Consider the following 25,613-nt stretch of genomic DNA (forward strand, 5'->3'; position numbering starts at 1 on the left):
AAACAATAAAACAATAAAAGATTTTTGAGAAGCACCCTATCTAAACCTGCGTGCCCAACAGGGACCGCTCTGACATCTTCCCATACGGCATGAATTAGCCTTCACGCTGTCTGGTTTGAGCTCAGCAAGCGGGTCGGTAACAAGTCTGCAGGCAGGGGCTCGAATTTCACCCAGTTCTTTGTTTTGCAGCGTGTACTTGGCAGTATGTAAATGTTATTGTTGTTTTTCAATTACTGTACACTTTGTGTCACTGCTAATGAAAGTTTAAAGTAGCTGCTTATTTTAGCCTCCATCCAAAACACTACTGAGTGTCAGGTCCAGTTCAAGTGTGTTACAGACAGGTGTTTGTCCACTGTGGGCTGCTGGAGTGTGTCTCTCAGGCAATCGAGAGTGTTATTTGCTCAAGTATGTATCAATATGTACCAATAGAGCTAGCTGCTACAGCTACATGATATGCAGACAAAATCTTTGATTTTCCACTTAATTGCAATTCATGCATATGTATATTTTTCAACATGTAGTTTCCCAAACAATTTGATCTCTAGATCAGATATTCTGTACAGCCCCAATATATATTTTAAGCAAAATAAAATAAATGATTAAGTAAAATAATAAAGTAATTACAGCCTCTTTTGGAATTGGACATTGGAGTGGTTAGTATGTTGAAATTGTGCAGCTCACAAATTAATGTGACATCAAGCTTGTGCAATATGTGTGAGCAAGCATGCATGTGTACATGCATCCATGAGTGTTGAAAACATGAAGCAAATGGCAATCTGAGGGTGGCGCAGTGGGGCACCGCTCCATCCGCAGCTCTTCATCCTGTGCCAGTGTGTGCGTGCTTGACAGACACCTCACACACCGGTTGCCATTGTTCTCCCTGGGTCGACTGGTGTTCAGAGTGAGTCATGCTGGCTGGGAGCGCTGTGGTACTACACGTGTGATGCTCCACTGCCTGCCCCCAGGTCACGTTTCCCTGTGTGTGCATGTGCTTTTGTGTGCGTGTTTCAGAAAGACAAAGATGACATGATTAGTACTTACAAACAACAGAGAAAGCAAATATGAGATATTGGTGTGTGTGTGTGTGTGTGTGTGTGTGTGTGTGTAAAACGGAGAGGGAGAGAATGATGTGGGTAGTGTATAATTCCTCCACTGTACTGCCCCCGCCTTTGTTCTTTGTTTCATCGCCCCTATCTCTCTCTCCCTCTCTCTCTCTCCCTCTCTCTCTCCCCTTCCTTTTTGCCGTTTCCACCCCCTGCGCTAACGTTATCCTGCTAGTCTATTTGGTCCACAAGCAGCATGTCCAGCGTTTATCCCCCTATCACTTAGACTAGCTCTGCAAGTGCAAGGTTGACCTGGGTTAGGGAAAGATGCTGCAGCGTTCTGCCGTCCACTGGCTCCCTCTGCCCCCTCACACAGTCCTCGGAGCACAGTGCCGTCCATCGCCATGGCAACAGCGGGGGCGGTAGATGGAGAGGGCTGTCTGGAGTGACAGCCTTGACAAGAGTCTGGACCCTCAGATGACCCTGGGGGGAGGGGAAGGAGAAAAAGAGGTGGTGAGGAGGAAAGGAGAGAGAGCCAGGGAAAGGTCAATGCCATTAGAGTCACGTGTGATTACGGTCATGAGGTTCAAGGGCATCTGCACCATAACCTTTCTCTGTCCCCTGTTAAAGGTCAACCCCAGAACACAATAACCTAGTGAGGACACTTAAATAGGGAAATCACATTGGGGAGTTTAGGCAAGCATTTTCTTTGTTCAAAACACCACTATTTGCCTATTAAAAACTGCTTATTTCCTCATTCTTACTAGTGAGCACAGCAAATAGACATAGCCTAATTGAATTTCTGCAGCTCATTCTCCCTCGACCATGGCGGTGGACAGTCGGAGCAAGTGGGGTTGTCATCATTACTGCCCATTGTGCTGTAACATGAGTTGCATCATCCCTTTAACTAGGTCACTTCTTCTTTTCTCCCTCCTTCCCCTCTCTCTCTCCCTCTTCCTTATCAAATGTTGGTTGGTCGCGTTGAGTCGCCTTGCTAGCGCTACCTCCCCCACATCTGTTTAAAACCAGGCTGCTGGTGTCTGGGGGCTAATTACGCCGGGCTAAATAGTCCCTGGCGCCAGTGGCTAACGTGCACCAGCAGATGGGCACTGGTGTTGCAGGGCAAGGGGAACATGGCGTCACAGGAAGGGAGGGGGAGGGGGGCACAGGGCCCTAGGTGGTGCCCCGGCAGGCTGGCAGAGTGTGGGTAACAGCCGTGCCACCCACTCACCATCCAGCCACCCTCACTATAGGTGTGAAATCACACTCTGTACTGGCTAAACTCACTCCTCATTCCTTAGGAATAGCCCTTCCCTGTCTTGAACATTTCACAGGCCCCCCTCGCTTCTACAATGGTCGTCACCTTGCTAATTAAACAGTGAGCCAGGCCCTTTGTGATATATAGAGATATGAGAATGAATGGATGGATAGGGCTCAGCGACCAGGGCTTTTGACTGAAAGGACTCACATTTATACACTTTGCATTTTGCTCGCATATGACCATGCATGCACATAGACTCGCTTACACAGGAAAGCTAGGTAATGAATGATAATGCTCATAATTTATCTATAGCCTCACCAGAAATGTAAAGACTGCTCTTGATGTAAAGATGAACAGCATTCATATCTACATTCATATCTACAGTATGTAATGTAGCTTAATGCAGCCTATAAGCAAACTATGGCATACTGTAAGCAAACAACTCACCGTTCTAATTCATAACACTGGCATTGCGCCGGTATCACTTTATCTAAAGCTCTGTGCTCTGACAGTGTCCTCGCCATGCCCCCTCAGTGTGCCCGTTAGATGACCTCTCTAACTCCCACCCTGCCTGCCTCCATCTCTGTCTCTCTCTCTCTCTCTCTGTCTCTCTCTGTCTCTCTCTCTTTCTCTCTCTCTCTCTCTCTCTCTCTCTCTCTCTCTCTCTCTCTCTCTCTCTCTATCACTCCCTATAGGTTAGGAAATGCATTATTGCTTCCTTTCGCCCTTTGCTATTTGTCTTCTTCCTGGGGTGGCTAGCATTATGTGCTGCAATGATTGACTGAATTATTGAGAGGCAATCAATTGGCTTCTCCAGAACTTAGTCTTCTTTTGTCTCAACTTTTTAAGATAAAGCCTCACTAGCCTTGGATCAGCTGCAGCTGCCACTTGTATCCAAATTGTTTTGTCTAGGACCAGTTTATAGGGGCCATAGCTGGCTCCCTATGGGCTGTTTATCAAGCATGCTGGTCTAGAGTCAGATGTAGCCGCAGTTTGCGACTGTTGGGAGGCTGAGCTATTTAAAGCTAGCTGGTCTAGGATCAACTGTAGCAGCAGCTGTCTGTGGAGTCTGTAGGCAAGGCTGCTGTGGCTCCCACATGACATGCAGTCTCCACACTGCAGCCTTTGAAGCGCCTGAACTCTTCACCCCTGTCTGAGCAGGTCGGCGAGAGAGCAGGAGAATAGAGAGATTGAGAGAGCGAGAGGGATGGGGGCAGGGATAGAGAGATGCAGAATAACAGAGAGCAGGGAGAAGGGGTAGAATGAGAGAGGGGGAGGGAGAGAGGTGGAGAGGTTGTCATTTAGGCTACAGCCTCTCCTCATCCTCCTATCCTCCTCTAGCTCCTCTCTCATCCCCCTTTCTTCTTTCCTCTCTTACCCTCAGGTGTTCCTTTTCTGGCACTCCTTGCAAATTTTTTTCCCTCTCCTTTCCCTTATACTTTCCTTATACCTCTCTCCTTCTGTCTTTCGCTCTCCCTGCCTGTCTGTCTTCATCTTTTTTATTCCAACTCTGTCGATGCATCAAAGCACGGCGTGATGAGATGGCTTTACATGCATTGAATCAGTAATGGCGTGTGGCTGTTTCATCTAGTTATGGTTATACAGCTATCCGGGGTCTATACCTGCCTACTGTATACACACAGCCAGACAAACTCTCACGTCCGCACTGATTCAAGTAGACACCTAAGGTCAAAGTTGATCACTAAAAACAGAGCAGCCCACAAACCCCAGTCACTTTCACTCTGTCTCAAAAACTGAGCACTATGTCAGAAGGATCAAGGAATGTATAGTACATTTACACTTGGCTTGGCGGACATCCCTTATTCATGAGTGATATGATCCAAAGCATGGATTACTTCTTAATGGTGTGCTATGTGCGGGATTTCTTAATCCATGTGACACTTTCAAATCAGTGGCCATAACACATCACAAGTCTTGCAACACTCTGCAACATGGTTGCTATCACAAACCTCATCAGGCTGATATAAGCTTTCCTTCAGGACCATTTTGGAGGCTAATTTAACTCCTTTAACCCCCTTCAAGAACACTGGTAAGCGACAAAACACATGGGTAGGGCGGCTTTACGAGTAGCAGCCATGTGCATTTGTTTATGTAAGTAGAGACATGAAGCTTGAGGGAAGTGAAAGGGAAACACGCGCACTTCCTAATCTCCAACCAAACGAAAGCCAACAGAACAAAGACGACGCACAGATTGTCTAAAAAAGGGGGCATCCTTCATTGTGTGGACACGGTTTTGTTATAAAAACTCAGACGCTGAGCAGGAAACTATCATCTGCAAGCTTTGTTGTGCCACTGTCATTGCCATGGGTGGAAACACCTGCAACATATTTTACCACCTAAAGATGAAACGTGCGTGAGTACAGATATTGCAAGCTTTATTTGTTTCAGTTTTATCCAAAAGTTTTACCCAAAGGAAGTGTGTTCCATATAAAAAAATAAGTACTTAATTGTTACACCTGCCCTCAAAATGTTAAATTAACTTAACACTGTTGAAACGCTAGGCAAAACAGGCATAAGCGACTTCTTGTACTTAACATTCTTCAAATAACATTACCACAAAAATGATTACCGTGATATACACCATTACCATCCAAAATTGTGAAAATATCATGATGTAAAATTCAGGCCATATTGCCCACCACTACATACTTACCACCTTTATTTAATAGCCTGTTTAACCACTTTATTTCACAGAGTTCATGAGAATATTTCTAGGTTCTATGTAAATATATATGTTTTCTTTTTTATTGGCTGTATTTTGAATGAATATTAAGTGGAATTGGAGCAATAGCGACAAAGCTAACAGAGCTGTGATATCTACTGAGAAAGGTTGACAGGCGGCTTCTTACTCAGGGTGCACACACGCACACACACGCACGCACACACACACACACACACCGAGACATTCCTCCAGACCCGATTCTGTGGCCTAATGGCAGCTGGTGTATCACAGAGAAGGCTTCTGCACCAGAGGGGATGACACATATGCGCGTGCACACACACACACACACACACACACACACACACACACACACACACACACACACAAGCTGGATTCGGGCGGACTGAGAGCTGCTTTTTATGGCTTCAGAACATTAGGTCATGACCCCGACCAAAAAGCCGTAGCTGTTATCAGTGTGGGACTTGGGGGATGGGTTGATTTTTATTTTGTGGCAGGTAGGCTTCTGATCTGGGCTGTTATGATGCTTCCAATGTGACGTCGGTGTGTTTACGAGCAAATATTTTCTCTCTGTGGGTGACAATGTGATCTCTCTGTGATGGCCCTTTGTGTGACGTAAGCATGTTTATCCCAGATCTGGGAGCTCCAGTACATACAATATAGTATCACCCTGTGTGTGAGTGTGTGTGTGTGTGTGTGTGTGTTTGTGTGGCCCAGCAGTCCACTCAGCCCCTGTCGTTAGGGTTTGGTGAACCCGTGATGGAAGCGCGCGTGTCCCTTGTTTGACCCTGGCGGCGCGGTGCCCCCTGCCCCTCCGCCCTCCCCTCTCTCTTCCACCCCTCTGCCCCTCCACCCCTCCTTCCCAGGCCACTCCTGGCCAACTCTGGCCATCTGATTAAGGGATTAGCAGGCTGATGGTTGTCAGTGTCCCCTGCACACTGGCCACTACCACTACCCCACCTGGGCCTAGGGGAGGAGGCTGTGGGGCGCTTACACTTAGATTCATCCGCACAAAGAGTATACACACTCTCAGTCACGTCTGCATGCATACACATATGGTAGATACACTCTTGCGTGTTCGCACATGCACACAATGTAGGTCATGCTCCAGCCTCGGTGACTCACTCTCACCCCGTTCAGAGGAGGAGAGAATGTGAGGGGAGGGGTGGCAGGGTCAGCGCAGGGTTACTGCCTCGTATCTCCCCTCCTTTTCTGCCTCCCTCCCTCCTTTTGCTCCTGCTCTCCTAACCTCCCCTTACCCCCTCCCGCTGCTCCCTGTATCCTGCCAAATTCATATATCCCATAATCGCGCTGAGTCGCCATGTCAGCAGCGCTGTATCAACTCCGCTGCTTTGTCTTCCTCCTGCCTGTCGCCACATTGAGACAGTGCGCTCCTGCCATCACCCCAGTCAAGATCTGTTACCTCGGAAATATAGATGCCATCTCTTTCCCAACTATTTTTAGCCTGCTCCATTTGCCTAACCTTTTGAACTTGTCTGATAAGTGGCACATGAGCAAACGGCTGTTTCACCCGTTCAGGATTCCATCCCCTACTACTGTCTCCTTTCCCATTCTGTCCCAGAAAACCATCAAAATGATACTTTATAATGCCTCTCCCATTATACTTATAATGGGAGCGTTGAATCTACATCACCTCTACTTATTATAAACATACCTACAGGGCTGCTTAGCTCATATTTAAAGTGTGTTAGCATCCTTCCCGCTTGCTTCAGTGAACCTGCACGAGCTGCTGTAGTCCTCCCCAAGCGAGTGTGTGACCTGCCGGTGCCCTCTTGCCCTAATAATCACAAGCTAGATGCTAACCGGCTCAGCTCGGCTTTAGAGGGAATGTTCATGTTTTGAGTGTCATTTGGATTTCCTTATTTTGCCTTTAATTCCATCCATACCACATCTCCGAACACTCGAGTATGCAGGGCAAGGTTTTGAAAGACAGGGTTGGAAGGAGAATGAAAGGAATGGAATTATTTGGTCTCAGAGTTGTACAGCACAGTGACATCTGCTACTGCAAATGGAAAACTTAAAACATGCTTATTTTGATGCATTCAGGGGACGTTCTAAGTGGGTCCAGCTTGCATGAAGCATACAATTATGGTCGTTTTGTGTAGTTTACTGGAGCAGCTCAATATAGTTCATTAATCTTCTGCATACACCAATATGAAATCCTAGTTTTCATAAACTGTTCAGTGCTTTGAGGAAAGTAATTAACCTCCCCCAATTATCATTTGTACAGGATAAGCGCATCTGTCAGGTACTTTGATAGAAAGGACATCAACTTCAGTTAGATCTTTATTTGTGATGAATATACAGTATAATCTTCTGTGTTCAAATCATTCTGCAATCAGGGTGACTGGGGATGCAGAGATGCTCTGATCATTCAATTTAATAATATCAAAGCTTTCACTGCAATCCATTCAGCTTAATGAAATTGAACTCATCAACAAAGAAATTCAAAAAATTTGACATGTTTTGTAGCATATATTTGCTTCATTTTTGTTTTGTTTGCTTTTCTCCTTTCACCAGCTGGTCCTTTTCAGTTTTTAGTGCTAAAGTCTGAATATATCAGGGTATTGTGAAGATTTACCAGCCTCTGTCCTATGATTAAAACAAATTCTTTACTCTTTATTCTTGACATATACAGTAATGCTTAATCCCTTTGATCAAAGCCGTACCACTCACTGTCCTTGCTTCTATCATCATCCACAGAGAACAACAAAGACACCCAGTACCAGACGGTGACAGTGAAGGCAGAGCCTATGGAGGTGGACCCGCTCCCTACAGAACTGGCTCCACCTGCCTCTCACCTGCTGGCCTTCAGCACTTTAGGGGCAAGCGAGAAGAGTGAGCCAATGGCCAACCTCCCTGAGACGTTGGCCCGCCCCCAGAAAGACCTCTTCTCCCAGGACATATCGGTCAAAATGGCCTCCGAACTCCTGTTCAAATTGTCAGGTATGTTCCTTACAGAGCTAAAACACACGTATACAAACAGTGTGCAGGATATACTGTCAGGTACACACTGTTCTCTGAGCAACAGTAGATACACACATACACACACACACACACACACACACCCGTGCACGCCAGCACATCTCCTTTTCCCTGTGGCACATCAGTGTAAACCTTGGACTGTTTGTGATACTTGACTATAAAACCTACATGTTTCCATTTCCATCCTCTGGTGGCTCTGTAGTAAAGTCGAGGATATATGACATGTAATGTGGTCCATAGGTTCCCCTCCTTTTTCCCTGCTTGGCCATGAAAGTGACATTGAAGCAGCAGACAGCTGTTTGTATTGCTAGATAAAGACAGAGCTTTGAAGTGGACCCATTGCCCCCCAGAGAAAAGGTGTGTGTGTGTGTGTGTGTGTGTGTGTGTGTGTGTGTGTGTGTGTGTGTGTGTGTGTGTGTGTGTGGATGGGGGACAGGCTTGTAGTCCTATAGCCGCAGCTCTATCTAGCTTCTGATTGCTTCACTTAAATGCCATGTGCAGAAGCAAGCGTGTTTAAAATCTGTCTCCCTCTCTTTGCTCTCTTTTGCTCTCACACATATTCACACATTCACACACTGACAATCTCTTTATTTCCCACACAGTCTGTCTCGCAATACACACCTTTACACACTCGCGCAAGGCCCCATGAGGAGCGGTGTCTGCACAAATGCCCCCTCTTCCCTCCTCCCTCTCCTCCTTCTCTCATTCTCTCTCCCTCCCTTGACTCGTTTTCAAACATGCCGGCTCAAGCACACTTGGCTGCACACGCTCTCCCCCTGCACTTCCCCTCCCTCCTCCCTTTACATTTCTCCCGTGCGGCATCTCCATGGCAACGTGGAAAGAGACCTCTGTCCTTGGCGAGCGGTGTGACGGAGTGGGGTGTTTGGGGTGGGGGTGTTTGGGGTGGGGGGGGTGGTGGGGGGGCAGAGGATAAGGAGGGCAGAGAGGGCAGCGGGGGTACAGAGCATGCCCACCCAGGGAGCCAGGGCATCACTAGCCTGGCAACAGCGACAACCACCCCCTTACAACTGGGCTCTACTGTTTTAATGTGAGGGGGACTGGAACAGAGTGGGCTGCTGTCACACAATGAGCAATCAATATGAATTACCCAGAGCAGTAGGACCTCTGAGACACATCAGTAACCAAGGTCGCTCTGAACACTGAGATGGTTGCAGCTTTGAAATTCACTTCAATACATTGCCTTGAAGCTCACGCATATGGCTCCATTCTCGGGCATTTGTATAGCATTTTGTACAGCTGGATTCTGAAAATCCATGGACAGTACGCACATTAGCAAGTAGTGGTATTAGTTGAGTTAACCCTGTTCATTTTACTTAGCAGTTTAGTGCTCTTAAAAGCTTTTGCATTTCTTGAGATTTAACCACTCTGTCATCAACCAGAAACGGCTGCAACATTACACTGAAAAATATGTTCTCAGGACTTACTAAACTCAAACTCAGGACTTACTAAAGTACTAAATTGTGTACTAATGACTTTTCACTTGATGACTTCTGTTTTTTGTTTTGCAGAAAAAGTCAGCAAAGCCAATGACCATAAAGACAGTAACATGGTGGGAATAAACAGGTGAGACAATCTCTCTCTCAATCTCACTATGTATAGTTGCTGTTTATGTACACTGTTTATCATATTTACGAAATGCTCTTTTATTTTTTTCTCAATCTCACAATTTGTAATATATAGATTTTTTAAAATTTAAATATCTGTTTAATTTATTAGCTACGTAATTGTATGTATGCAGTATCTGTATTATATTATGTATTATATCTCTTTCTTGCAGTCCGTTCCTGGACGAGCGCTTCAGACAATCACCCTTTAATTCGCGCTCCAAGAGCTCTTCCCCTGCAGAGGCCAGCTCCTCTGCCAGGGCAGCCTTCCATGGTAAGACACATGCAACACACACACACACACACACACACACACACACACACACACACACACACACACACACACACACACACACACACACACACACACACACACACACACACAGTAGAGGAACATAGACATCTCATATCACTTGAATGCAGGCATAGAAGAGAGGGATGTGCAGTATATTGGCACCCATATTGTATCTTGATGTTTGTCCATGTTTGCCATTTTGTCATTTTACGTAAAGGTTATCTCTTCCAAAGAAAAATAGACAGGCAAATAATCTGTCCAAAACAGAGAACTACTGGAAGTCATTCATCGGTAAAAAGTCAATATTACCGCATTATTAATAGAACAGTATCTTCAAAGACAAGTATGCAGGTCTTCATCTTATTCACACACTAGCTTTGAGAAAAAAAGAACTGATTATGCAGGGAAGCCTATTATACACACACACACGCACACATGCATGTGCATGCATACACACACCCCCACACAGACACACACACATACTCCCACCTACTCACACAGAAGCCTCAAGGCCTTTGTAGCATGGCAAGCTCCTCAAGATCATAACATCCAGGCAACTACACATAAAGACACATCCATTTCTGAGGATGCTGCCACAAGGACACAACACAATCAACCACCTCCGACTCTTCATCTCCAACCAGGACGAAGGCCTCCCGCACTTAAACTTAAACATCTCCCCAGCCACAAGCATCAACGTCAGTCAATCCTCTCTGGTACGCCTCCCTCTCCCTATTTCCACCTTTGCAGCTCCATCAGGCCTCTCTGCACTCGGACGCATTTCCCCAACCTGAAGGCCTCTGCCCGGGGCATCCCCTGCCTCCCTCCCCTCTACTCTTCCCTGGCATCCAAGAGCTTCCCTTCATGTTCCTTTGGCAGTGAGAGATCCAGAGGTTAATTAGCTTGTGCCAGCTTTGCCCGTCCCTCTGCCAGTTAATGAAAATCTGATTGGCTTCTGGGTGTCAAGGGTGTCCTGAAAGTTAATTCGCCCAGCCCACCTCCCCTTTCCCTTGTGTGTTTAGTGCTGCAGAACCAGCCTCTGCTTTCTCTCTCTCTGTTTTACTCTTTTTCTTCTTCTATCTCACTCTCTCATGTTCTCTCCCTCATATGTGTCTATCCACACCTATTATTATTTTTTCTTTGGTGTGTCTCATAGTTATCTGCCTCCCTCTCCCTCTTTATCACCCTCACTCTCTTGATGTTAGTAAGCTTTTCTAGTTTTGGCTGTAGCTGTAGAGCTGCAAACAGCTGTCCTCTGTATAATGGCCAGTGAACTTCTCTGGTCCTCTGCTCTTCCCAGTTCACCCCACCTCTCCCGCACTAGCCATTACCTATTTGGACCCAGCATTACCAGAATCATAGTTCGTGCTAGCTTTATTCCAAATGCATGACTGAGTACTTATGATTTACTGGGTGTAAAAATGATTTTATCTGTCTCAGCACTCCAAAATGAGTGTGTTTGAGTGAGAACTGTATGCTGTTTCACATGCTGTGTATTTAAGAGCGAGAGAGAGTGAGCAAGAGAGAGTGAGTAAGTGTGTGTTTGTGTGTTAGCAATGTGACTTCAGGGGTTTGCCCTCCTCTCCCTCCAGTCTGGGGTTAAGCACAATCCATCGTCTCTCGTCCGTGCCCCTCTCTCTCCAGCTCTAATAACACTAATTAAACCATTAACCACTTCAAGGCCCACACCACACCCTAATTGGCTTAATTATCAGCGTGTGTGCTGGGCCGTGGCCTCAGGCCATTGCCCATTGGCTCCTGGTCACCTCGAGTGACCAGGCCCTACCCTAGTCTCACCTTTGACTCAGGACAGCTAATGCTGTTATGTGCTCAGCTTCAGCTACAAGCACCTTAAGAAGCTCTTTGGTTCCTGGGATAAGCCTTCACAGACAGGGAGGCTGGAGAACGGTGAGAATGGCCAGCCAGTCAGACATGGGGGCCTCTGTCATGGTGAGAGGCAGCTTCCAGCCAATAGAAAGGTCAGGAGATCCATAACCTGGAGGTTGCCTGAGGTCACGGAGACTCAGGTTTCTTGACGAGTCTCATGTTTTGACACCTTTGCCACCTGTCTGGCTTGGGGTGCGTGTAAGGAAACCAAACACACACACACTTCCCTTGGTGATCTTAAACGAGTTCACATGCAAGTGTTCTCTTAAACTAGTCTACTTGCATGCCTTTACCATCACACACATACACTCACTCACTGTCAGCTGGGTGTCACACTCCCACTGGTTTTTCAGTGCTGGACCCTTGTTACAGTAGTGAGTCAGAGAGCTGCAGTAGCAGGGGCTCACATGACGGCTGACTCAGTAGCAATAGGATGATTAAAACTAACCTACATATCAGCAGGCTCATTTAAGATTTCATAGGCAAGGCAAGGCAAGTTTATTTATATAGCACATTTCATACACAACAGCAATTCAAAGTGCTTTTTCATAGTTTGCAGTCTATTGCTAAAATCTGGGAGACTCAATTTCTTAGAGGGAACACTGTCTATATGAAAGTAGAATTTCATTACTAAATTAAATGCTGCGAGAACTTGGTGTTACTCCTCAGAGTGGAGTTCATAAAAATCTTATTGTAGTACTGCATGGATGTATGGTAACTTTGGTATGGTAACGTTTACGTATATAGTATGTCTTGAAATTGTACTGTATTGGACTGGACACAGGCCTGATTATTTTTTTCTCAAGAAAAAAAAATGAAATTAGATTATCTTAAGTAAACTGTGGAATGTTTTTTCTCGCAGCACATATTCACCTAAATTGCAAAATAACATACCCAAAGATAGTTGAGTGGTTAAGTCCACCGCCTCTGGAACCACATGTGTGTTCTGCTGGTCTGGGATTGAATCCTACCAGAACATACTCTCCTGTGTCTCCCCTACTCCATCTCCCTCTTTACTTTCCAACTGTCCAACTACATAAATAAAAAATACTCATGGTGAGTGGACTACCCACTCCTTTTGAGAAAGAAAAAAATCCAAAATAACAAATTTCTATACTTAATACAGTATATTACCTGCCTGAATTAAACAGAGTCTTAAGATGGATCCAACCAAGCCACCAAAAAAAGACTTGTGAGGGATGGTGCGACACAAGTGAAAGCAAATAATTTTTCTTAGAAATTGTTGAGGGAGAGGACAAAGAGGAGTTGAAATATGTAAGAGAAAGGGACAGAAAGAAGGCTCCAGGGCGATCTTGTAGATTCAATGCAACCCCAGCAAAGTGTCCTTCAGCACCACTTTCCAAGGCCAATGCATCTGTTCTTTAATGCTTGCCATAAAATCTCCCTCCAAATGCCAAAAAACATTCCTTGCTACCTTGCCTCACTCTGGGATTCCTGCCCCCAAAATGCCCCATCAGTTGTCCAGGTTGTGTAGCTTATGACAGCTTTCACAAATGGCCCTTTTAAGATGTATCTTAAAGGATCTTAAAGGGGGAGGGTGAGGAGTGTGGAGTGCGCATTGGTTGCCATCTGCAAAGAATCAAAACTTTTACTGAAAGGGAGAAACTGACTGAGCAGCTTTTTTAAGCATTAAAAATGAAACTCATAGTAGCATAAAGGATCCTCTCACTTTTCTATGCTTTGCACTTAAAAAATGGCTTGGCCAATGTCATCCTGTGTAGCATCTTCTCTGAACAAGGCAAACAATAAGCACAAATCAGATTTGTATAGTGCAGTGACTGAAACATGGCTACCTTCTTTTTATTCCGCTCAAGCCAAACTATTAAACCAATAAACTATTCTGTTCTAGCCTAATTCTAACCCTACATAGTGAGTTTAAGGTTACATTCAAAGAAGCAACTGTATTTCTTCAGATTCTATCAAAGCATCTGAAAAAATATTCTCGCTCTCATTCTTTTTTTTTTTCCTTTGATTGAGGTGTGGATGAAGGGAAGAGAGCTACAGTGGGTGCCATGGGTGTGCCGCAGGCATTAGAGCAAAGGACTGGTGCTCACTGAAATATAGTTGACATTAAGAGCGCGTTTGCACTGCATCCCACCCGTAGGCTATACAAGGAGCATCTGCCAAAATGGCAGTAGACAGGTTTCAGTCTTGTGGGTTGGTAAATTTAGCCTACAGTGCATTAATTGTTCCATTGAATCATTGAAACTTAAGTGAGGCAAGTGAGACATTCTTTCTGGCTTACATACAGTATATCAGGAAAAGTTCATTTAAAAGTTCCTAGATTTAGGCAACATTTGGAATCTTCAAGGGAGAACCACACTTTTACAAAGAGGTTAATTTTCTACCCCTCCTTGTTGAATGTAAGGCTGTGTTGTCTCTTTCTCTCTCTTCATCTCTCTTTCTCGCTCTCTCGTTCCCTATCTCTTGTTTTTTTTGTTTTTTTTCCTCATCCCTTTTATGCCGTTCTGTCTCACTTGTCCCGTCACCAGTCCCCCTCCAGCCTCTCCCGTATGTCGGTGCAATGGGGCGGAGGCCAGGGGCAGAGCGTAGTATGCAGGCTGATTAGCATGGATAACCACACACACCTTCCGGAGAAGGGCTTAGGACTGATAGGTGGTGGAGGGCATATGGGCACCTGCTCAGAACAAGGCTATTGTATGAGATTATTATAGCTGTTAAGGAAAGGACGTATTTTTTTTATTTGAGATTTCAAGCAAATGTGAAGGAAAAACAAGATATGTCCTGGGTTGTGTCCTCTGATAATTCAAAGAACAAAAACAATCAATACATGAGCACATACCACAGCAGTGTGTTCGGAGTGTCAACATCTTCACATATTTAACTCAGACATTGCTGTGTGTTTGATGTATGTCAGCATGATATCACACCCCTTAGTCGACCCACAAATGCTGTTTTGGATGATCGTGGCAGTAGTGATAATGATGTGTGTGTGTGTGTGTTCCAGACTCAGAAAAGGGTGGCGGGGAGCCGGGAAACGGGATTGCCCAGTGGAGACTGAATGAACAGCTCTACCCCTGTCCTGTCTGCGGCAAGGTGTTTGGTAGACAGCAGACCCTTTCCAGACATCTGTCTCTACACACAGGTAAGCGCACACACACACACAGACCCACACACACAGGGACATCGTTGGTGTAAGTGTATGTGCTCACTGCTGTGCACATGCATGTCGGCGTGTGCATTTGCATTTGTATGTTCATGCGTAGATGCCAGCACAAGTGCTTGTGCATGCGTGCTTGTGTATGTGCTGCCCAGAGTAAGTAAATAAGGTTGACTAGACTGGATTACCCTTCCTTTAAAGAGATTACTACCATGATTAGTCTCACTGGGAAAACTGCCCGTGTAATTACCCGGCTAGAAGGATGCCTCCCAGAATGTACACACACTCACACGTACACACACACAGACAGACACACACACACACACAGACTCCACTAATTCCGATGCAGCTACAATTGGTTCCCTCTTTCACTTTCTCTCTCTCTCTCTCTCTTTCTCCCTCTCTCACACCCAGACACAGGAGACGTCCTCAGGATAGAGCTGTGTTCTCCCCAGTGTCCTGATTACGCTATGTTTTCAAACTTGGCCCCTCAGAACCCCTAATCACTCCCTGCTCCCAGTTGATCCATTCTACCCCATCACACTCCTCTGCAAGCCTTCCCCGGGTCCTTATTAGGAAACAAATAATGAATATTATCCTTATACTAAGCATTTTATTTAAAGCAAATTAACACTGGATCAGAAATTAATGTAACCTACTTGGGAAAGCAAACTAATTCACTGAGCTCACAAATGGAGTCTCATGTACAAAATGCCCCCACACAATTGGACATGCTCTCACATTTTGCGTGCACACATACACATGAAGAGAGACACACACACACACACCATCTGAGAGGGTTGGCTGTGAACAGCTTGGCCACACCACAGAGAGCAGAAGCAGGGGCATATGTCAGCGTGATGGTCTTTTTGGTTTCCCCGGCGACATAAAGGTTGCCTGGCTTCATGTCCTTGGGGCAAATTTTGTGTGTGTGTGTGTGTGTGTGTGTGTGTGTGTGTGTGTGTTTCAGGGGGAGCTGTGTGTGTTACTATCTTTGTGTGTATTGTGTACAGGGGAAGGTTGTGTCTATGCATAATTATTTTTTGAGTGCTCTCAAATAACGTGTATGAAATTATGTGCTTGCTTGCACCTCTTGTATATGACTCTGTGTGTGTGTGCGCGTGTGTGTGCGCATGTGTGTGTGTGTGTGTGCGTGTGTGCACCATGTTATGGCATTCAAAGGAGCCCACAGGAATATTTGGACGTGAGACAAACCCAAAAAAGTTGGTCAATTATGAGGGCAAATTGTTAGACATCGCAAAGGATTTCTTTCCTAGGATTAGGATTAGAGTTACAATTGGGGTCGGGTTAAGGGTTAGGTATTAAGTAATTAGGTTTGAGCTTGTGGTAAGGGCTTAGAGACTGACTGTAACTTAATGAAATACCATCTGAGGTAATGTGTACAGTAACCCCAGGATGTGTGTCTGTGTGTGTTTTGTTGCAGAGGAGAGGAAGTACAAGTGTCACCTGTGTCCTTATGCAGCCAAGTGCAGGGCTAACCTCAATCAGCACCTGACCATCCATTCTGTCAAACTGGTCAACACAGACACCGACCAGATCGTCACTGCAGTTACCGCCGACTCTGCCGAGCGCAAGAACTGCCCCTACTACTACAGGTAGTGATAATGGACCAAAACACAACAAACGTGTTATTAATAGACTAACAGGCAAGAACGTCCCCAAATACTATAGGTAGTACTAATAGACCAACACAAATACCTTCCCCCTACTACTACAGACCTGGCTCATGGCATTTGTTTTAACCTACTTAGAAAATAGAATAGATAGAAAAGCACACTAAGTTGACTTTTCAAATGAAGTGTCATTCCAAAATTAGATATTTACCATTTGAAAATTGTGACATCTATCTGATAAAAAAAGATTGATGGCATGAATAATAAAATCTGATAATGATAAAATCTTTATAAGTGTTTTGAGGATGAAATCAATTATGTTTTTAAGTACTCAGTTTAATTTCAGGCAGCAAAAGTTTCCAAAATGTATACATAACATTTTGGAATTCATTTCTACCACTCATATGTATTGTCCTCCATGGAAAACCCCACACACAGGGTTTGTAAAAGACAAACAAAGAATTATTTGGGAGTATGATTTGATCCAGGTCTAACTACAGGCAGTATTACACATAAGACAAACATCTAAGAACTACACTTAACTACAACTGGTAGTCTGCTGATGGACAGCAAAAACTTCCCTTAACATAAGAAGTGGTGATGCATCAAATCGTGAGGATTTTTACTGATGGTTGTACAACACACTGATATCTGAGGGCATAACGACGCCAAAGCTAACTGTCCTCTTGTTCTCGCCTTCCTCTTCCTCTCTGTTCTCTGTCCAGCTGCCATGTGTGCGGTTTCCAGACGGAGCTGAACGCCCAGTTCGTCAGCCACATGTCGCTCCATGTGGACAAGGAGCAGTGGATGTTCTCGCTCTGCTGCAGCGTCTGTGACTACGTCTGCGTGGAGGAGAACGACATGAAGAACCACGTCAGTACCGGACACGCAGGTAGAGATCCTCCGATGTGTGCTGGTCCAATGGGTCCGACGGACAGTGACGGTAGAACCAGAAATAGCCATAATGAGCTGGACTCTACAATACTTGTCGGTGGAATATCCCTCTGTCCTCTCTTCTTGCAGCCTTCTCAGAATGTATTGGATGAGAAAGAACAGGATTTAGTCATTTTCAAAATGACTATCACATGCTGGAGAGTGGTTAGTAGCATTACACATCGTGGCTCTTGTTCATAGCTCAGAATAGAAATAATATGGCCAGTTATTTATGAGGATGGGAGCCAACAAGGTCTGTTTCAAGTCAATACATTGAAACATAACAGTAATTTAAACATGAAGGCACAGTTCCGTATCAGAGGAGGACTCAGTGACTCTGAAAGACAAGGACTAGGACTAGGTTTCACAAACAAGAATAGGACAGCCTCCTCCAGTCGACCTTCTCTAGACTTTCAAAGCTGCAGGTCTGAACCCCTGTTGGTCGATATGAGTGTTTTTGTCTGAAACAGCTTTGTCCAGTTTATTGCTGACGTTTTGCCCTTCCACCGTTTCTGAGTGTGAGTGTGTGTGCTTGTGTGTGTGTGTATGTGTGGGTGGGTGGGATTGTCCAGCCTAGACAGCTGAGGGGTCTTTCAGAGGCCACAGTGGCCTTGTTTATCTGAGAGGGTTGGCCCTTATCGTGCCTGAGGGGAAAAAATCAATAGGCCTTGGGTCCTTTGGAGACGAGCTGGGTTTACGATGCCACTGTGGCCATCTTTTAAGTCTCTCCGCCTAGCTTGGCATTTACCTCACACCCACACAAGATGGACACCTCAGCCGACCACACAAACGTACAGGAGCACTGTTTAGTGCTCACAGTCCTCACTTCTCAAACACAAGCATCTTACCTTCTCTAAGTGGAGGCTTGTCATGCTATTTCAAGGTCCTAAGGTTCTGTCTCACTTAGCCCTGCTCGGTAAGGTATCTAAAACTCTGAGGGGTAATCCAGCCAGACTGTAAAAGGCTAGTTATCTGGTCAACTGGGTGACTCTGGACACACCCAGAGGAGAAATGGCTGAGCTCAGCAGGTGTTGTGGTTCAAGCTGACCTCCCACCACCCATGAAGGCTGGCCGCATGGGAAAAGGGTCGGTTGGGTGCCTTTATCAGTAAGGGGGCGGGGGGGGTTATCTGGCAGTATTTGCTGATATTTGCCCTGGATATTCTGGAAGCTAGAATTTGCTTCTGTGTGTTTTTCGTTTCTTTTTTTTCCATTTGCAGATGAAGCTACAAGGTAAAAGAGCTAATGGGATATCTTTCAATTAGAATGGAGGAAGTTGATGCGTTACATGGTCAAGGCCCACGGGCTTTGAGAACCCTCAGTTTTTCCTTTTGCTTACATTGTGTGGCATTTCTTAGATACTGTAAGAGAGGCCATGTAGATGTTAAATACTGCATTACAAAAGAGTTTACTAGAGCTGGTTCAATATTGTATTCAGAATGCTGCCAAGACTGTGCTGTAAATTACTATGGCACCTTTTGATTTGATTGATGACATTAATGATATCTTCCATGTACTATTATTCTTGGTATGAAAAAGCATGTGCACTGGATGTGTGCATTCCTGTAGGTCATTGACTCAGACTTATGTGTGTGTGTGCCTGCATTAAATAGATAGGTCAACCATTTCACAATCCGTGCAGCCGTTTCTCCCTCCTTTCACTCCTTTCCAGAGTGAATGCCCTTTGTTGAGCCATGCCCTGAGATGCTCCCGCCATCTTAGCTCCTTTGGCCATGACCCTCGCTCCTCACCCCTCCCTCTCTAATTCTCTCTCTCTTCCTCCATCCTAGTGAATTGCAGACTGGGAGAGGGGGATCAATAAAAGCACACTGCCTCTTGATTGGACTGGCAGCAGGGCCTCAGTCAGAGGACAGAACACTGCAGCTGAGGCTGCCTGCTTGTAGACTCTGTGTGTGTGTGTGTGTGTGTGTGTGTGTGTGTGTCAGTGTGTGTATGTATGAACGTAAAGGAGGTGACAATCTTGCAGCTCTAAGGTTTTTCTGCATCAAGCATTCCACACAATTTCTGTAGATTTTCTGTTCATATTTTTGTCCCTGCTTTGTCTCTAGTGTGGCAGTAATGGCAGACTTTACCCCCGGCAACATGGCTTTGACGTTGCTGATTTAGCACTGATGGAAACATGAATCATTATGATACAGATTTGTCCCTTTCTGCCCTCTGTCCTTGTGTATCCAGGTCTGAACTCACGGAGTCCCCTAAGTGAGACCAAGAGCACCTCCTCCTCTCTCTCAGCTCTCAGCGATTCACTCAACAGCTCCGAGGGCGGAGACCTCACCCACGGTAACGAAGAACTCAAGAGCCTGCTAGCCCCGCCCTCCTCTGCAGGCAGCCAATCCAGCTCCGGAAGCCACTCGGGATCAGGAACTGAGGAAAAGTCTGACAAAGGCAAGGGATTGTGGGAGCTGCTGCTACCTGACAGAGCCTTGAAACCTCATGTTTGATGTCACATATACTTAATAAATTCATAACCGTAACCATCTTGCCTGTCTACACGATAATTAACCTCCTCTTCTGCAGCTCTGCTAACTCTCCCTCTCTTCCTCGGGCCCCCTCTCTCCAGGCTTCGAGTGTGTCTTCTGCAACTTTGTGTGCAAGACGCGTAACATGTACGAGCGGCACCTCCAGATCCACCTCATCACACGCATGTTTGAGTGCGACGTCTGCCACAAGTTCCTCAAGACACCCGAGCAGCTGCTGGAGCACAAGAAGTGCCACACCGTCCCCTCCGGAGGGCTCAAGTAAGGAAAGCAAGTACAGACAGAGGTTCCTAACTCCGCCCGTCCTCCCCCTCCCTCACCCCTCTCCCTTTCCCTCACTACACACACACGCACGCATAGATAGAAATTAGGGGTGTGCCAATTCTGGGATATTTGGATTTCTTTGTGTCCATAAAACGCGGGAGGGACTAAAACTTGCAGAATCAGAAATGGTTGCAGAAATCAAACAGTATGACAGTACAAAGAAAAGGTATGATGGTAACGTTGTGCCACCTTTCAGTTTGTAGCACCCATCTCGCAATATTTTCAGTTATTAGTTATCAGTTATTGCACCACTGATTGCTTCAAAAGGTGCATCGTTTAGATATATAAAGCTGCCCCTCAGTCCCACGGTTCATTTTAATAAGGGCTGTTCAATACAGGGACTGCCGAGCACGTTGTCTTGTGACAGCCGGACAGATTGTTTCTCCCACCTGTAAGCTTCTAGTAGTGAGACGAATGAATACAAGAAACATACACATATGTCTAATTTGAAGTAGATTCTAGACAGTTGTTATTTAATCTGTCCTCAATCAGGTAATTTCACTTGGAAGTTGAAGCTATCATTTGCTGGCTGCAGATAACAAATGTTCATTAAAATTACTTTTGCTTGACAACCTCTCTTGGCAAGTGTAACTTGTTAGACAGTGGTCACAGTGTCTGCAGTGGCTGTTAGGAACAGAAGGGAGAAAGGAAAGGAGATAGCAACAGAAGGGAGAAAGGAAAGGAGATGGAGACGGAGTTCCCCTCAGGGTCTGTTGTCCCATTGCCCGCAGCTAACAGTCATGCCAAAGAAAAACAATCTGATGAAACCTGTGCTAAAGAAAGATACAGTTCTTCGAGCACAGATAATATATCACAATGATTGGATGAAATTCAGACTCGTTAAAAAAAATAGCAACAATAAAAAAAAAAAGATCTGTAAAGGCTATTCTTTTGATCTGGTTTCTTGGCACACCTCTAGTTGACAGCCACTCACAAGCAAGTGCATACTTGAAATTTTCTAGATCACTCCACTCACACTCCACAAGCACAAATGTCAGATCACTCACAACTGAAACATCATACGCTGAAATTACCCTTACAGACTTTCACACAAGTCAAGTCTAAATGTACGCTCGCAAAGAACCGGCATGCTTGCAAGCTCACACTCTCACATGTCTGACGCACAGCATGCATATCCAAGGAAACACTGACCCCAGATGAAAAGCTTTAGAATATGCATGTTTTCACCTCGCTCACATCCTAGCTTGCATCCACCCCAGATACTTAAGACCCCCCAAAAATGCAAATGTATGCACAACACGCACATGCATATTTGATATAGTGAGCTTATTTCACAATAACTTGATAGGGCAGCCTTATTATTCCTATATTCACTGCTTATGTAGCTAGCTTGCTCACACGCTTCCCTCTCCAACTCCATACTCCAATCCTATAGGAGCCTCCGTTGTACTGTGACATGTTTATGTCCCATTCTCAGCCTGTCGAGCTAACATTAAGCCCATCTGTTGACCTCAAACCAATGCCAGCACATAAGATCCACCGCATCACACGCTAATGATGTTAGTGTGTGCTTTTAAGCTAGTCACAATAATGTACCAGATGCAGACAAACATTTGACACACACTTAGTTCTAGGGTAGCATTTGAAACAATTTGGGATTGAAAGAACTTGCACTCACATGAAAATATTTACCTAAATTACTGGCTACAGTTTACTTAACATATAGGAAAGATTCCAGGAAAATAATCACAAATGTAGGTCTTTTTTCAAACATTCATTTCAAGTAACACAACAGTCATTTTTTGTGCTTTTGAGTTGTTCTCATAACTACAAAGTCTGTGCATGTGCAGAACCATTGATGATCATTATAATTATCGCCTCATCTTGTCATGAACAAAGATCTGTGTTCTACATCTTGTTTCTGTGCAGCCATCGGTGGTTTCAGGGTGTTTTCAACATTTGCAAATGTCTGGAAAGAGTAGCATTTCATTGGATGTAGCCTAGAAAGTTACCATCAGGGTTACTTTGACTTGTATTATACACAAGTCTTGTAGCTGACAGCACACAACTATTCAAACAAGCCCCTTTGTAACTTAAGGATACTATTCGAACAGCATGTTTGTAGTCACTAACTAGTGTAACTTAAGCACCTGTCGCTAACTGTAGTGTGTGAGTGAAGGATAATACATGTAATGGGATTTTGTTTACATTTTAAGTGGTAAAAATGAATGTATCCTCTGTCTGGTACCAATGTTATTGTCTGGTACCAATGTTATTTAGACCAGATTGATCTCTTCAAGCTACCATTCAAGAGGGAAAGGAACAGGTGGTGGCCATATTGGGTTTTTTTCGGTTCAAGGGAGGAAAAAGAAAGGAGCCAGCTTTCACTGATACTTTTTCCATATTCATACAATAAGTTATCAGCAAATTCACATTTGTACACACATTATCGCTGTACTGTTTATATCCGCACACGTGGGTTGTATTTCCAATTCTGTCAGGTTCACACCGTCTCCTCTTTATGTTATGTGAACCGAATTTGTCCTTACTAACAAAAGCAGGCAGAATGCAGCCAAACAGGTGTGGAATGAGCTAATGGACCTGCAAGCAGGTCAGCAGAGGCTTGAGATAAACGAACACCGATAGCCTACATTTTTTGACCTCCCAGTCCAGATCAAGAGAGGGTTTTTAGACCAGTGTGTACACTTAGCAATGTGAAGTGTGTCTATATATGTAGGAGTGTGTAGAGAGGGAGAGAGGGCCTTGACCATTCGAGGTTTTTCTGAGGTGATTCTGTTCTGCAGGGTTTGTGAAGCGCTTTGGGGCCCAGAGCAGATGAAAGGTGCTATTTAAATGTAAGTGCCACTCCATTTCTTCATTTCCCTTCATGTCCTACTGCTCCCATCTTTTCTCCAGCCTGTCACCCCCTCCCACACACACATACTCATACCCACACATACCTGATCACCTCGATTCCTTCACAGACATACCCCTAAAACCACCACACATACCACCATGAGCATACCACATCCTAAAGCATAGAATGTACACACTACACACACTTTTCCTTCACCTGTCCCTCTCCTCTTCATCCCTGAGTGTTATTAAATTTAAAGGTGTGTTTTGTGGTTCTATATGTGCTGTGCACGTCCCCTTCAACTGTCTTTTGCTTTTGTGTGTTGTGTCCCTCCCTCCTCCCTTCCCTCCCTCCTGGCCCTTTATTCCCTTATCCAGGTGCCCTTTCTGCATCTACTCCACCAATCGTCCAGCGGCCATGGAGTGCCACCTGAAGACACACTGTAAGATGGAGTACCGCTGCCGCATCTGCCAGGCATTGTGGCCCGACCAGGCCTCGTTGGAGGCACACATGCGCGGCCACCGCCTGGGCAACCACTACAAGTGTGAGCAGTGCGGCTACCTGTCCAAGACGGCCAATAAGCTGATCGAGCATGTGCGTGTGCACACAGGCGAGCGGCCCTTCCACTGTGACCGCTGCTCTTATAGCTGCAAGCGCAAGGACAACCTCAACCTGCACAAGAAGCTGAAGCACGCGCCGCGCCAGACTTTCGGCTGCCAAGAGTGCCCTTTCACCACCACACACCCCTTTGTCTTCAGCCGCCACCTCAAGAAACACCAGGGCGGAGGGGCAGGGGGACTGGGTGGAGGAGGAGAGGAAGAGGAGGATGAGGAGGCCGGAGAGGAGGAGCTGCCGCTCGAGGGTACGTCGCCTGGGGGCTCGTCAACGAGGAAGAGCCAGGAGCCCTTCCTGTTGGGTGGAGGAGGCGGGGGGAGCAGCGGAGGGAGCGGGAGCAGCAGCCCCCTCATGAGTCTCACAGCGTCCCAGGCCCTGCAGTCTGTCGCCCTGTCACTCACGCTGGGCAAGTCCCATCAGCTGGAAGTCCTGCCCCCCGCCACTCAGCACCGCTTGGTGAGCGCTAACGGCAGCGACGCCGCCAGGAGCCTCGGCGGTCCGAGCGGCGGAGGCCCCTCCCTCTTCTTCCCCTCCTCCCACCACATCTTTGAGCAGTACAGGAACTGTGAACGGGCACACCTGATCCCCCTCACCACTCTGTTCACCCACAACAGCCGCTTCACATTCCACTCGCACCCCCGCTCACCCCACTCCAGATGGCGGCCCACCACGTCCCCTTTCCTCTTCTCCTCCAACTCCTTGTCCCCCTCTCACTCTCCTCCCTCACCCACCTCCCACAAACACTCCTTCCTGGCCTACCTGGGACTGATGGAGAGGGCCAAGACTGTTTGACCTCACCCACTTCTTCTCCTCCTCTCCTCGCTCTTTCCCCCACTCCTCGGACAGTGGTGTGAATGACACTAACCCACTGCAGTGGGAGCAACTTCTTTTCCAATCAGACCAGCAGAATAAGCTGGACCAGACACAAACTTATTGAAGAAAAAAAAACATTTATGAGAGAAAAAGGCTGTACGTGCTAAAAATGCATTTATATCAAAAAGCTGCTTTTCTTATCAGTTCTATCAATTGAATTATTACTACTACTACTACTCTCTCTCTTATCCTTTTTTCTGTTTTTAAACTTCTGAATGACCTGGACCCAATTGCATTATCTGAGGAAAATAACGTATCTCAATTTTATAGATATTTTTCTTTAGTTGTTTGACAAGATAAAAGTTGAAAAAGAAGAAACAAAACTTGCAAGTGCTACATTTTAGTGCATTTTTGTCTATTGCTATTATGCATCAAAATAGCATGCCTGTTTCTGTGTTTCAACTAGCTTTGACGTCATTAGGAAGCTAATTCGAACTATCCTGAAGTGTTAGTGGCGCAACGTGGACAGAACCAATGAAACGGAATGCTTTTCTTTGAAAAAGGCACGTTTCCAAAGCAACGCCTCAAACCACGCACTTACTTATTTATCAATCTTGTACATAGTTTTGTAGCCCTCCCCCTTCCCACCACTTTGATTTCTGTTGGTTTTGTATAACGGTGAAACCATATGCATAGTTGCTGCCTGATGTCACCTCTGTCTCAGAACAAATGTTGGCTGTCATTAACAAATGTCATTTTAATGGCCATTGGCTAATATGGACAGTTTTCCCTCTTATTCTTAAATCTACACTCTGTTACCATCCTGGTTCTGTATATTTGGTAGAAGCTGTTATTCTTTATAAGCTTGTAAAAAAAAAAAAAGAAAATAAGCTATGATAATCTAAATATGGAAAATATTCAGTCTGGGTCCATCATACGACAAGAAACAATATGTATACATTTATTAGTACTAATTATTAGATTTGAGATTAAAATGTCACCAACGCGTTTGCACTCCC

General features: G+C 45.4%; 1 protein-coding gene across 1 annotated transcript in view; it reads left to right on the forward strand.

Annotated features, from left to right (window-relative positions):
• The window catches only part of znf827 (zinc finger protein 827), a 43,900-nt gene extending 19,327 nt beyond the window's left edge, over positions 1 to 24,573 (forward strand). The window contains exons 6-14 of the mRNA XM_071521566.1: positions 7,730 to 7,972; positions 9,541 to 9,595; positions 9,810 to 9,910; positions 14,808 to 14,945; positions 16,405 to 16,576; positions 17,320 to 17,486; positions 19,723 to 19,932; positions 20,108 to 20,285; positions 23,544 to 24,573. Coding sequence (XP_071377667.1) covers positions 7,730 to 7,972; positions 9,541 to 9,595; positions 9,810 to 9,910; positions 14,808 to 14,945; positions 16,405 to 16,576; positions 17,320 to 17,486; positions 19,723 to 19,932; positions 20,108 to 20,285; positions 23,544 to 24,573 — 2,294 coding nt within the window. The remainder of the gene's footprint in view (positions 1 to 7,729; positions 7,973 to 9,540; positions 9,596 to 9,809; positions 9,911 to 14,807; positions 14,946 to 16,404; positions 16,577 to 17,319; positions 17,487 to 19,722; positions 19,933 to 20,107; positions 20,286 to 23,543) is intronic.
• The last annotated feature ends 1,040 nt before the right edge of the window (positions 24,574 to 25,613 follow it).

Source organism: Centroberyx affinis, unplaced genomic scaffold (genome assembly GCF_046629955.1).
Source record: "Centroberyx affinis isolate AG114_WGS23_722 - 3 ecotype Tasmania unplaced genomic scaffold, CSIRO-AGI_Caff_v1 ptg000898l_1, whole genome shotgun sequence".
NCBI lineage: Eukaryota > Metazoa > Chordata > Actinopteri > Beryciformes > Berycidae > Centroberyx > Centroberyx affinis.